We start from the raw sequence: 14,987 nt of genomic DNA, 5'->3' as shown, positions 1-14,987 counted from the left end.
ATTGAAATGGATTCAAGTACACCATCAAAATGGCATTGGAATTAATACAGCAATGATTCTAATACACACTCGTAAGCTAGTGCTAAAGTGGAACTTAAAGACTGTTGAGGGTGGAGTTGGTTGGTGCTTTAGGTTTATGAAGCATCATGGACGTAACATGCGAACCAAAATCAAAATACCTCAGAAAGTGCCACAAGAGTATGAGAGAAAATATTATCTTTCCATCACTTTATTATTCAACATTGAAAGAAGACGAGTGTGGAACTAAGCCAAATAGTGAATATGAACAAAACTCCTCAGACATTTGATGCACCGAGTAACACAACTGTTGATATGAAAGGTGCTAAAACTGTATCTATTAAAACAGATGATCATGAAAAAATACTCTACAGTGCTGTCCTTTTGTGGTGTGCTGACAGTACTAAACTTAATCCAGTGATCATTTTCAAGAGTGAAATAATGTCAAAACCTAACATAGTGTCAGGTGTTGTTGTTCACATATACGACAAGGGTTGGATAGACAAGACAGGTATAAAATTATGGATGAACAGTGCATGGGAGAGAAAGAAAGGTGCCTTATTGAAGAGGAGCTCTCTTTTGTACTAGATTAGCTTTAGTAGTCACTTGAAAAACTCCATGAAAGAGAAATTGAGATAGGTAAATACGGTGATTGCTGTTATTCTGGGAGGATTTACTTCACAACTGCAGTCTCTTGATGTCTCGATAAATAAACCACTTAAAGTGTGTATGAGAGAGGAATAGAACAAATGGATGATGAATGAAACCCAACATGAATTCATGCCAAAGGGACCTTTAAAATGACCTGCAAAGCAACAATAATGTAAGGAAAGGCAGATTGCAACTTGCCATAAAGAAGACGTGTCAAGTTGCAGCCAGGCACAATTATGACACCCACATAAAGCTTTTGATCAGTCTGTGTCAGTAAAGAGAGACACGCACGTCATTCACACACACAAGCAAGCGCACTCACACAAACATGAGCGCCACCTCCAGCATCTTGGGCCAGTATGCAACTGTCGTGTGGGATGCATGTAGCAGCCTGAAGGGGCTTGGGAAGTGGAAGGGATAGCAGTGTACGAGTGGTATGAAAGCTGTCTGGTGGAGTGAGTAGGGACTAGACAGCCAACAGGCACAGTGGCAGGAGGTTGTGGGGTGGGGAGGTGAGGAAAAAAGGAGCAAAAAAGGGGAGGAGCTGGGAAAAGCCAAGTGGATGCATTGGCAGAGGGCTGCAAATAAACAGGGTGGGAGATGAGAATGGGGAGGTGTTTTGGGAGGCCAGGAAGATCTCCTCTGTTGTTGTTGTTGTTGTGGTCTTCAGTCCTGAGACTGGTTTGATTCAGCTCTCCATGCTACTCTATCGTGTGCAAGCTTCTTCATCTCCCAGTACCTACTGCAACCTACATCCTTCTGAATCTGCTTAGTGTATTCATCTCTTGGTCTCCCTCTACGATTTTTACCTGCCACGCTACCCTCCAATGCTAAATTTGTGATCCCTTGATGCCTCAAAACATGTCCTACCAACCAATCCCTTCTTCTAGGCAAGTTGTGCCACAAACTTCTCTTCTCCCCAGTTCTATTCAATACCTCCTCATTAGTTACGTGATCTACCCACCGTATCTTCAGCATTCTTCTGTAGCACCACATTTCGAAAGCTTCTATTCTCTTCTTGTCCAAACTAGTTATCGTCCATGTTTCACTTCCATACATGGCTACACTCCATACAAATACTTTCAGAAACAACTTCCTGACACTTAAATGTATACTCGATGTCAACAAATTTCTCTTCTTCAGAAACGATTTCCTTGCCATTGCCAGTCTACATTTTATATCCTCTCTACTTCGACCATCATCAGTTATTTTACTCCCTAAATAGCAAAACTCCTTTACTACTTTAAGTGTGTCATTTCCTAATCTAATTCCCTCAGCATCACACGATTTAATTTGACTACATTCCATTATCCTCGTTTTGCTTTTGTTGATGTTCATCTTATATCCTCCTTTCAAGACACTGTCCATTCCGTTCAACTGCTCTTCCAAGTCCTTTGCTGTCTCTGACAGAATTACAATGTCATTGGCAAACCTCAAAGTTTTTACTTCTTCTCCATGAATTTTAATACCCACTCCGAATTTTTCTTTTGTTTCCTGTACTGCTTGCTCAATATACAGATTGAATAACATCGGGGAGAGGCTACAACCCTGTCTCACTCCTTTCGCAACCACTGCTTCCCTTTCATGCCCCTCGACTCTTATAACTGCCATCTGGTTTCTGTACAAATTGTAAATAGCCTTTCGCTCCCTGTATTTTACCCCTGCCACCTTCAGAATTTGAAAGAGAGTATTCCAGTTAACATTGTCAAAAGCTTTCTCTAAGTCCACAAATGCTAGAAATGTAGGTTTGCCTTTTCTTAATCTTTCTTCTAAGATAAGTCGTAAGGTTAGTATTGCCTCACGTGTTCCAACATTTCTACGGAAACCAAACTGATCTTCCCAGAGGTCCGCTTCTACCAGTTTCTCCATTCGTCTGTAAAGAATTCGCGTTAGTATTTTGCAGGTGTGACTTATTAAACTGATAGTTCGGTAATTTTCACATCTGTCAACACCTGCTTTCTTTGGGATTGGAATTATTATATTCTTCCTGAAGTCTGTGGGTATTTCGCCTGTCTCATACATCTTGCTCACCAGATGGTAGAGTTTTGCCATGACTGGTTCTCCCAAGACCATCAGTAGTTCTAATGGAATGTTGTCTACTCCCGGGGCCTTGTTTCGACTCAGGTCTTTCAGTGCTCTGTCAAACTCTTCACGCAGTATCTTATCTCCCATTTCGTCTTCGTCTACATCCTCTTGCATTTCCATAATATTGTCCTCAAGTACATCGCCCTTGTATAAACCCTCAATATAAACCTTCCACCTTTCTGCTTTCCCTTCTTTGCTTAGAACTGGGTTGCCTTCTGAGCTCTTGATATTCATACAAGTGGTTCTCTTCTCTCCAAAGGTCTCTAATTTTCCTGTAGGCAGTATCTATCTTACCCCTAGTGAGACAAGCCTCTACATCCTTACATTTGTCCTCTAGCCATCCCTGCTTAGTCATTTTGCACTTCCTGTCGATTTCATTTTTGAGACGTTTGTATTCCTTTTTGCCTGCTTCATTCACTGCATTTTTATATTTTCTCCTTTCATCAATTAAATTCAATATTTCTTCTGTTACCCAAGGATTTCTATTAGCCCTCGTCTTTTTACCTACTTGATCGTCTGCTGCCTTCACTACTTCATCCCTCAGAGCTACCCATTCTTCTTCTACTGTATTTCTTTCCCCCATTCCTGTCAATTGTTCCCTTATGCTCTCCCTGAAACTCTCTACAACCTCTTGTTCTTTTAGTTTATCCATGTCCCATCTCCTTAAATTCCCGCCTTTTTGCAGTCTCTTCAGTTTCAATCTGCAGTTCATAACCAATTGATTGTGGTCAGAATCCGCATCTGCCTCTAGAAATGTCTTACAATTTTAAACCTGGTTCCTAAATCTCTGTCTTACCATTATATAATCTATCTGATACCTGTTAGTATCTCCAGGATTCTTCCAGGTATACAACCTTCTTTTATGATTCTTGAACCAAGTGTTAGCAACTGTGTTGCAACTGTGGCAATGACTGGCTATGCACTATCTACAGGGTGAAGTTGAAAGATGACGTCCTCTGGACGGCCCATAAAAAGATTGGCCTAGGAGGATGCCATGCAGGTGCCCATGGCTGTGTCACAGATTTGTTTATTACCTTCTCTTCAAATGAGAAGTAGTTGTGGGGTAGGAAAAAATTAGTTATTTGTATGAGGAATGAGGTAGTGGGTTTGGAATCTGAAGGATGTTGCGGAATGTAGTGTTCAATTGCGGTAACACTATGGGTGGGAGGGATGTTGGTGTATAGGAAGGTAGCATCAACAGTGACAAGTAGAATCCAGGAGGTAAAGGGGTGGGGATGGTGGCGAGTCGGTGAAGGAAGTGGTTGGTGCCTTCGATATGGGACACTGGATTACATGCAATTAGTTAGAAGTGTTGATGAGTGAGGACCGAAACTCTTTCAGTGGGTGCTCAATAACCAGCCGCAATGGGGTGTCCAGGAATGTTGTTTTTGTGGATTTTGGGAAGCATATAGGAGGTCAGTATTTGGGGTGTCATAGGGATGAGGAGGGAAATGGATTCAGGGGAGATGTTCTGGGAAAGGTCTAAAGCTTTAAGCAGGGATTGCAGTTTGTGTTGGATTTCTGTGGTGGGAGTTTATAGGTGTGCTGAGCTTGTGAGTTATTGATTGCATTTGATATTTAGAAAATTAAGGTTGCCAAATGATCTAGCAGGCAAAGAGAGAAGTGTTTTATCACCTTTTAAGATTTTGTATGATCTAACACTTACTTCTTAAATTGTTGGATTGTGGATTTTAATGTACTGACAGGGCAACTGGATATACCAGGGCTTTTGTAAGTGATCAGTCAGACACTCTTTCTTAATTTGTTACTTTGGCCTTCTGTTAATCTATACAGCTTTGGTCTCCTCTCCCAAATCCCCAGGTAACCAAAGGATTCGATGGTCTCCTGTCACTCATTGTTAAGTGAACATTGGGCAATGGCGTTTTATCTGCTTTACCTTTTTTAATTTTCACGTTATAGGAAGAGCTGAGGGTGGTTTCCATCTGGACCAGCATTGCTTCTAATTGTTCTGCATCTTCACTTAACACTGCAATATCAACAGCAAATCTCAGCATGTCTATTGTCATACCACGAATTTAAATGCCTCCTATGTCTCATCTCTCCCTAGCCTCATCTGTTGCCCTCTGAATGTAACTATTGAACAGGACAGGAGAGATTGAGCAGCCCTGTTGTACACCCTGCTTAATAGTAGCTTCTTCTTGATGTTCGCCACACCTTATTAAAATGTCCTCTTCTCTGTATAGTCTCTGCAGTACTCTTCTGTCCTTATGCTTGATGCCAATCTCTCTCAGCATCTTAAAAAGTTGTTGCCAGTCTACCATGTTGAATGCCTTTTCTAAGACAAAGAAGGCAATATATGTGTCTTGACCCTTCTTTAATCTTTTCTCAAGAATTGATCATAAACTGAGTATTGATTCTTGTGTGCGTACACCTTTTCTCAAGCCAAATTGTTCGACTGTAATCATTGCATCTATGTTGCCTTCTATCCAGCGTAGAATGCTAGAGGTCAAGATCTTTGAGGTGTTTGTTACCATCCTATCTTGTACACATCTGTTTGCAGATGCTTTCTTTGGCATTGGTACTGTCACACAGTTTTTAAAGTCTGTTGGGAGCTCCCTGGTTTCATATATAAATTGTATGAGATGAGACAGTTCTTCATATAGCTGTTCTTGAGTAGCGTTGATGAGTTCTGATGGTACATCAGTAGCTTTCCCAGGTTTTAGGTGCCTGACTGAAAGGTTGAGCTCATCACACAAGATATAGTCTTCCTCTTCTTCTGGATAAATGTCCTCAATGTTCTCTAGTTCCCGGACATGATTATTTCCTGCATACAATTTTTCAAGGTATCACTTCCACCTTTCTACTATGTCTTTGGCTTTCCTACCTTGATCATTTCATTCGTTTCTTTGCATTGGTCCTCCAAGAATTGTTGTACAGCCTTTTTCAACTCAAGATTGATTTCATTCCTCAGTGCCCTTATGTTGCATTTGTCCTTCCTCAGTGTTGCCTTTTTTCAGGTTACGTCTTAAATTTATTTTTGCTGTTATGTTTTATCATCTGTCTCCCTACTACTTCGTTTGCTACTCATAGCATATTGCTTTTGAAGGACTCCCATCTTTCTTCAACATTTCTGGTGTTGTTAATAACTGTAGCCATGTTTGTTTGTTATTCATATGTCAACATAAACATATTATCCTTTATTCTGTTCAGATTGCATTTCTTACAGTTCATTTCAACAGGTTTCTGAATTTCAGATCACATTCTCCTGTCACTGCATTATGGACACTGTCAATGTCTGAGCCTGGGTAGCTTCTACAGTCTCTAACATGGTTGTGGAACCTTTGTCTAACTAGAATGAAGTCAATCTGATGTCTCTTCCTATCTCCAGGGGCTTTCCATTTATGCCTTCTCCTTGGACCATGTTTACAGCACCTTTTATCTCATTGTACATTCTTTCCACTTAATCACCATAGGTTGATGTCAGCATGTACACTTGGATTATCACTGTCTCGTGCAGTTTTGTGTCCAATCGTACAAGTGGTACTCTTCCGCCTATTTGTAGGTTATCAACCACTCGACATCTGAGATCCTTGGAAAGGACCAGTGCTACCCCTCCTCCTCCCAGTCGTTCCTTTGCACAGTCCCTGTGTATAACTCTGTAGTCACTACTCCAGAAGTCTCCAATGTCTAGCCATCTCAACTCTTGCATTCCTAGTATTTCAGTTCTCATTCTTATCATTTCCAGCTTGAGGTTCTCTAGCTAGCTGCGCCTCAGGAGTGTCCAGACATTCCATGTTGCAATTCATTTTCTTGTAGTCTTCATAACATTTATTTTATTGGAAGCACAGACTTCTGCAGTCCCCTCCCGGAAATCCGAATGGGGTACTATTTCAGAATCTTTTACAAAAGCATGCGTCAGATTCATTTCTTAAATGAAACAAAACTGCTGTTTTTTGGGATATCCTGCAGGTCTTTAATGTGATGGTTTCCCCTAGCCTTCCACATCCTATAGCATTGACTTGTGAAGAGTTATTCTGTATTTAGGAGAATGTCCTTCCTAAGGCTAGAGAGTGCCCTACATCTCTACTGGCTCATCCGCCCACCAAAGTGACCATTGGCACTTGGGAGAGTGAGTTCCTTATCCCAGAAGTCATTTGGTCCTTGTGCTCATTAGCTGTTTGTATCAGATGTTTCCCTCTCCACTATGGGGGAAGTGAGCATCAGGATTTTTCTTTCATTGAGACTAGGACCAAAATGGTATTTCCTAGTCTCTCCAGTAGTTTAGAGGAGGGTTAATGTAGTTATCAATCTGTAAAGGTACTCAATTAATTTGCAAGTCACATTGTGTCATTCTGTTACATAACATGTGCTGTCTGTTTGATTTTTGTAGCTATCTGGATTATGTGTTACTAAACATGTATTGCTGTCAGCTCAGTATCTTATGCTAAGTGAGCCAATTCAGGCTGTATTAGATGTTCCCATCTCTTGCCTAACATAATCTCTACTACTTCTGCAATAAAACAAATTGTCAGAATCACAAAAGTACATGTTGGGAAGTATGGGCTGTTTGATAATAAATGATATCCTGTATTTAGTAATAAATCCATTGTTACCTTAAATGTGTTGCAAATTTGATGAGTCATTGTTTTTATCTCCAAGAGAAATGTATACTTAGTTAATTAATCATAATAATATTTGATATGTTGTCAATGTTACGGTTTCATTTGTCATCTGGCTGTTAATTTGCCAGTCTTCTAATCTTTTTTGTTGCTCATTTTGTGCATTAATAGGCTCTTATTAATAAATAAGATTTTATGTCCAATACTGAATATTTTTACGCAAATATGACTTAAAAATGGAAAATGTTACTATTGTTTGCAGACAAATAAAAAAAATTTTAGAAGACACTTCACCGCCAGCACCTGGAGAAGAAAAGTTAGCAGCACTGACAGCAGGAGAACGTACGCATTGGTCAAAAACACGAAAAGAATTCTTTTTCAAGGGAACTAACAGACAATCTTTAGATGCCATTGAAAGGGCTGCCTTTGTTGTTGCTCTTGATGATATTCCTTATGAATATGATGAGGTAAGCTGATGAATTGTGAAATACAGTTATACACAGTAGATTGTATATACTAGAATACAATAACAAAGATGCGGGAATCATCATGGCTCAGTTTCTGATTGGGTGGACAGAGAAAGGATAACATCCTTTCTTAGAGTGAATGACACTCATTTGAGACAAACTGTGACTGTACATACAAAAAGTCACATTACCTGTAGGTGCTCCAGAATATTCAGATCTACATTCCGCAAGCCACCTTACAATGCGTGGTGAAGGGTACATTGTCACCTCCCCCATTTCCTGTTCCAATTGCAAATGATTTGTGGGACCAGTGATTGTTGGTAAGCTTCCTTATGGTTCATATCTCTCTAATTTTTTATTCATGGAATTTTCGTGATATATACATAGGAGGAAGCAATACATTGGTTGACTCTCGTAGGATCAAGTGCTCTTGGAATTTTAACAGTAAACCACATTATGATGTAGAATGCCTTCTCCAGGAACCAGTTATACAACAGTCTTTCATACACTAGCACCATGTGAGAGGTAAAGTTTTTGATATCAAGAAGTCCTGTGATACTACTTGCAGGCACAGTATGCTCAGACAACTCACAAATAGAGCTCTCAAGGATGTTTTCCCCCAATTGTATGCTCCTTCCCCTAACCAAGCTACTTTAAATATGGAAACGGTGATGACCTCTTAGATCACTTTGAACAAGAGAATGGTGTTATCCAAGACAGTGTTTTAAGTATGACTGTATTCTTTGTTTCTGGACAACTTCTCTATATTTTTTTTCCTCGTAAAGCCTAGCAATGGCAACTCATCAGCTGCAGGTCACGATCAAAAGTTTGGAGGAATAGACAGAGAAGAGAGATTTTAATTTATCAACCATGTAGACTGTGTCCGAGGCTTTCTTAACTGTTCACGGTTCTTTTGTAACTCACTTGAGTTGAGGATGTAGGGCTTAATTCTCAATTTTAAAGAAACAGCGAGGTTGCTGTGGCCCTCACATTTAGTTATAAGCTTACCTGGTTACCATACAATAGGGACTTGAAAGCTTGCTACCTAAAATCCCTTAATAGTTTAAAACACACTGCTGAAAAAAAAATGCTGCACCTGGAAAGACTATGTCGATTTTAATGTGATGACAGCATATGTCACCTGGAGGGTAGTACAGACACACGCCACGTACATCAAATTGTAAGGGCAGCAGTGGCAGCATTAACAGCAGCCACAGCACAGATAAGAGGGCTTGTGAGCCCAGGCATGTCACACAAACTGTTGTGAACCAGTTATTAGAGTGGGACTAAGAGTGCACACATCTCTATCCCATCTTCCATTCATGTCAAAGCATCAACCTCTGTGGCTTAAGTGGTGCTGTCAGAGGATCACTTGCAAGATGGAATGGCACACGGTGGTCTTCAGCAATGAAAGCAGGTTCTGCCCACACTCAAGTGACCATTGTTTTGCATGTACAAGGACTACCCAAAAAAAAGGAAAAAGAAAACACAGAATAACATTGCCATGGGTGGAGCTTGTGTAGAATGCATTTCTGCCACTAGGAGTGTATACCGCAACTCATTGCCAGTTCAGTGGCGCCTGTGTTGTCAACCTCACTTTTTCTGTTCATCTGCAGTGATTGTTTTTGCTAGTGCTGTTTTGTTCTTGTTTTGTTTTTTATGATGGTAAGTTTAAGTGAACAGCGTGCAGCTGTGAAATTTTGTTTTCTACTCTGTAAAAATGCTGCTGAAAGTATTTTAATGTTGGAAACAGCTTACCAAGGTGATGCTATGGGGAAAACTCAAATGTATGAGTGGTTGCTGTATTTAGAAATGGCGACTAGTCGATTGATGACAAACTTCATTCTGGACGCCCATCAACTGCCCGAATGGACAAAAATATTGAAAAAAATTGAGAGCCTGTGCTCACAGACCATCTGATCAACTGTTAGAGATTAGTGGCTATCTTGGAGCTCAGTTCAGCAAATTTTAACAGAAGATTTGGGAATGAAATGGGTAGTTGCCAAGTTTGTTCCTCAGGTTCTAATCAAAAGGAAAGCTGAGTTGAAACATTGTGTTTTGAAACACCTTGAAACTGATCCAGATTTTCTATCAAAGGTCATTCATTACTGGTGATGAGTCATGGTGCTGTGGTTACGAGCCAGAAACAAAGCAACAGTCAAGCCAGTGCAACATGTCCTCTCCACTGTACTGTGTCCAAAAAAATGTCTTGAAGTCAAATCAAACATCAAAACAATGCTGATTTTCTTTTTTGATGCCAAGGGCTTAGTTCATTCAGAGTTTGTTCCCCTAGGTCAAACCAGCAATCAAACCTTTCATTTGGCAGTTTAAAAAAGATTGTGCAACAGTGTTCATTAAAAACGACCTGGTGCCAGCCAGGAGACTTGTTCTTACACCATGACAATACATCTGCACACAGCCATCTCTGTTAGTTTTCGGCTAAAAATGACATAGTTCCCCTGTTCCACGCACCTTACTCATCTGACCTGGCTCCGTGTGACTTTTTCTTATTTCCACACATGAAAAGGAGTATTAAAGGACACCGATTTGATAACACTGAAAAAGTCAAGTAAAGAATGAGGGAGAAGCTTTCAGCCATTTCTAAAGATGACTGCAAAAAATATGTCAAACAGTGGAAGTGCAGGTTGGACAAATGTATTAGCTGTAATGCAGAGTATTTTGAAGGGGATAAGGTTGTTTTGTAAACAATTTGAAAATATATAGTTTTTTTCGGTACGCCCTCATAGACCTGGTGAGTGCTGCTTGTAGAGTGCATTCATCCAAGACAACATTGACCCCATCTGCAATCCTTATAGTCTGGGGTGCGGTAAGTTACAACTCTTCATGTTTGGTGTTTCTGGAGGGAACAGTGATCAGTGCTCAGTATGTGCAGAATGTTGTTAGACCCATTCTTTTGCTGTTCTTCAATAGGAAGGTCTGCACTGTTGCAACAAAACTGAGTGCATTGGAAAGCTCTACAATGGTGTACTAATTTTTTTTTATTTTTTTATTTTTTTTTTTTTTTTCCCAGCAATGTAGATTTAGCCGTAGTTCATGGGGAGCTACTACCCTATTTCATAGGGAGCAGACCGCACTTTATTGCTCCAGTTTTACAGAGCCTTTGTGCAAATTCAGCTTGATTACGCATGCACTTTGTATGGTTCTGTAAGACCTTCTTGTATAAAAATGGTGGATATGGTGCACCATGAAAAAATTAAGTTGGACATTGGTGCCTTTAGAAACAGCCCCATACAAAGTCTCTGTGATGAGGCTAGTGAGCCGCTGCTTCATATCAGATGCAACTCCTCATGGAATGATAAGCAAAAGCAATCATTGATTGGCGGCTCCACGGAGTGCTGTGTGCACAACGACCATGTATGTCAAATTAAAAGGAAGGTCAGCGTTGGCCGTAATATTGATGTTTTATTGATATCAGAATCGATTTTCGATCACATAGTGATCATCTTCAGTGCTGTGGTGTACAAATTAAACTCAGACACTGGTATCAAGTTATCAATAACCAAAACTGAGAAGCGATCACAATGAGTTATTGTGATCACTTCTCAGTTTTGGTTATTGATACTTGATGATCACAATGAATTATTGTGATTGCTTCTCAGTTCTGGTTATTGATAACTTGATACCAGTGTCTGAGTTTAATTTGTACACCACAGCACTGAAGATGATCACTATGATATCAAAAATCGATTCTGATATCAATAAAACATAAATATTATGGCCAACACTGACCTTCCTTTTAATTTAAAAGCAATCATGTAATCTTCAAACTTTGCTGCACTTACTGTGTCACATTCTACGTGGGCATGAGTAACAAGCTGTCTGCCTACGTGAATGGCCATCATCAAACTGGCCAAGAGACAGCTGCACAACCCAGTTGCTGAACATGCCACCCAACACAATGTGCTTCACCTTAATGACGGCTTCACAGCATGTGCCATTTGGATTCTTCCTACCAGCACCAGCTCTTCTGAATTGTGCAACATATTCTTTGTTATTGTAACCCCTCTGGCCTCAGCCTCCATTAGATCCTGTTCTACACCAGCCTATATGTTTCTTTGCCCCCCCCCCCCCCCCCCCCTTTCCCTATGCTGCCACTAGCAGCCCTGTCTGACCCCCAACATCCTTGCACACTTCCACTGGAAACATTAGCATCTTCCCCCCATTCCTCTCCCCCTTCCTGCCCCATGCCACTTCCTTTTGCACATCACCTACCCCAACAGATTGCTGCTTATGTCACACACACTCCCAGTCAGACCACTAGTGGCCAGAGATAGTAGCCATGTGCGTGTAAGTTGTTGTGTGAATGTGTGAGAGTTCTACTTCTGACGGAAGATTTGTAAGGTAACAGGCATATTAATAACTAGTAACTTACAACTGTGTAGTTGGAAAGATGTTTCTTACCGATTAAAATACAGGCATACAATTCAGTAGTCTTACAGATTTTGTGTATCCCTGCATATTTATTCTGTAGATTGTGTGCTGTAGACATTCAAACTGTTGAGTCTCTGATGTTTTGGGTGGAAGTGCACCAAACCGTATTTTTGCATGACGAGATTTTTTTTGTCTTCAAAAATATTTACATATAGATATGGGAAAGTTAGTGTAATTAAAGCTACTCAGATTTATCATTGTTATCTAATGTTTCTAAGAAACTTTGATGACAGCAACAAAAATAATGAAAAACTATGGTGTTTTAATCTCTTGCAGAAAGATCCTAGCAAACTAGACAAATTTGGACACATACTACTTCACGGAAAAGGCTATGATCGCTGGTTCGATAAGTCTTTTACCCTTTGTGTTGGATCTAATGGTCGTGTAAGTGTTATTACTTGTTTAATATGTTTATTATTAGTAATATTTGGTTTAAAATGTTTGTGTAATATTCTTAATAATGCAAATATGTAGAAATTTTCTGAACTGTATTTACTATTTCATGCATATAGTATTTCAAATGTGAATGTAATATATATGTGTGATGTGTACATCCATTACATGTTGTTTACTTTTCTCTTTCAGATTGGTTTCAATGCAGAACATTCTTGGTGAGTAGTATGAACAAAAAGTCCAATTTTCTTGATACTTTTTAAATCTGTGTACTGGTATTTTACAATAACAATAGTAATAATAATAATAATAATAATAATAATAATAATACATCATCACAATACAGCTGCATCCAAACGTATATATACAACTACAGAAATCTGTAATTATTGATACATGTTCAATTACCCGAAAGTTCCTAAATGCAATGTAACATATATCGTAGAGTTAAAAGGAAGTCACGCTTGATCAAGGTGTGCGTCACTTTCCAGTTTTAACCAGACATAACGTCTGAGGAAGGAAAGAAATAATAATGATAATAATAATCATATAAGGTTTACAAACATTCTTCAAAAGTGATTGAAGCAATGTTGCAAAGCAGTTCGGAACTTGATTCCCTCTCCAGTTTTTCTGATTTCTGTAAATCAATTAAAGCAAATGCTGGGATACTGCCTTTGAAATATACAAGGTCAGTTTTCTTCTCCATCCCGGTATGAATTTGTGATTAATCTTTAATGATCTTTTCATCAATGTGTATGTTAAACACTTACCTTTCTCCCTTCCTTTTATAAAATGAAGAGTACAACAATATAAAGATGAATTGTTATATCCAAAGCCAGTTAAAGCTTAAAAAAAAATTTATCTGTGGAACTTGTATTTTGACACCACACTCACCCACTGTTTATTAAACGGTGGGTTTTTCTGAGCTATTCATCTCATATTTTTGGAACTGTTTAAGATATATTTCTCTTTGACCCTGATGTATTGTAAGAAAGTCCTCACTAAAGGATGTATAGTCTTCTTCCATAGCGTTGTTAGAGAGATATCGGTATCAGTATCACATTTTCAGATGGAACTATGGTAATTCCTACTGTTAATATTGTGTATATGAAAGAGATGAATTGAGTCTTTTTCTCTTTAAACTTCAAAACGTAGTTTAGGAGTGATCACAATATTTAGAACTTAATATTTATATGTTTTGGACATCAAACTTATTGCTGTATTATGCAAAAATTAGTGACCTCACATCTAAATAAGGAAATAAGTCGTGTCAGATAAGGTAGAGAATCCCTTCTGACTGAGGCAGGGTGAGGTTATTGGAGTTTATCTAATTGGTTCATTGAAGAAACATTAATAGGCAGCAGATCTGCACAATTTCTTTGTAAAGTGCTACCACTCTTCTAGATGAAGTACCCCTTGAAACATGTAAATTACTGGTAGCAGCAGGATGGTTGTCCAGCTCATCACTCACTTGTGGCTAGGAAGGTGCTCACCTGCTCTTTCCTTGTTGTTGAATGGGAAGTGAAGATGGCATCAGTTGGCCTGCATGTTCACCTGGTTTGATACCACAGGAATTTTTATCTCTGCATTAGCGTCAAAGATTAAGTCTTCACAGTAGTTATGATGATCCAAGATATTTTTAATCTTTGCATTGTTGCAGTATGTGCAATGCTATCAAAGGAATCTCTTTACTTTGTCTAGAAATCTCAGCACCAGTAACTGCAGATGTTTATAGCAGTAGAAGATGGGCATTTTGAAAACTGTGTGGCATACATGGAATTTTATGAACACTTTATTTTGTGATTTCCATTCCACTGCTGTTCCTGATGTTGTAATTTTACAATATAAGTGTGTGAATAAAATCTTCTCAGGCTTCTAGTTGTGTCAAGTGGCTGTATATCCATGAGCTTTTGGCCAAATGCTCCTCAAACATTGTCAACTGTTTGCTGTGTGGCTGCTGTCACAATCCTTGTATATCCATGGTTCTAACTGTGACATTACTGGTGGTCAGTTCAACATCATATGAGACAATACCACTGTTCTGCAACTACCAAACACACTTAATCCTTGCTGTGCTCAGTTGCAAACTGCCATTTCTAGTGATGATGATAACAGGTATTTTAATCAGCGTAGCTTCTTTAATTGTACTATCAGAGAAACCAGTAGCCTTTGCTGATGGCATGAAGTTTCTGATCCCCAGACTTTGCACCAGTGCCCTGGTTTAAATACTAGACCCCTCCACAATGTCTCATGAAGTGAGGGCATGAGAGACAGTGATACATCTGTCAGATGGGAACATTAAGCTATACGGCCTCTTGGTGCTCTTTGAGAAGAGTAGCCT

At 39.4% G+C, this 14,987-nt stretch overlaps 1 protein-coding gene across 6 annotated transcripts in view; it reads left to right on the top strand.

The window, feature by feature from the left end:
- LOC126255010 (carnitine O-palmitoyltransferase 1, liver isoform) overlaps positions 1-14,987 on the top strand; it is a 270,808-nt gene that overhangs the window by 201,417 nt on the left and 54,404 nt on the right. For all 6 annotated transcript variants that reach the window (XM_049955362.1, XM_049955361.1, XM_049955360.1 and 3 more), the window contains 3 exons: positions 7,597-7,801; positions 12,530-12,637; positions 12,839-12,864. In XM_049955362.1, the coding sequence (XP_049811319.1) occupies positions 7,597-7,801; positions 12,530-12,637; positions 12,839-12,864 (339 nt within the window). The remainder of the gene's footprint in view (positions 1-7,596; positions 7,802-12,529; positions 12,638-12,838; positions 12,865-14,987) is intronic.

This window comes from Schistocerca nitens, chromosome 1, assembly GCF_023898315.1.
Source record: "Schistocerca nitens isolate TAMUIC-IGC-003100 chromosome 1, iqSchNite1.1, whole genome shotgun sequence".
Lineage (NCBI taxonomy): Eukaryota > Metazoa > Arthropoda > Insecta > Orthoptera > Acrididae > Schistocerca > Schistocerca nitens.
This window is presented reverse-complemented; position numbering and strand designations above follow the sequence as displayed.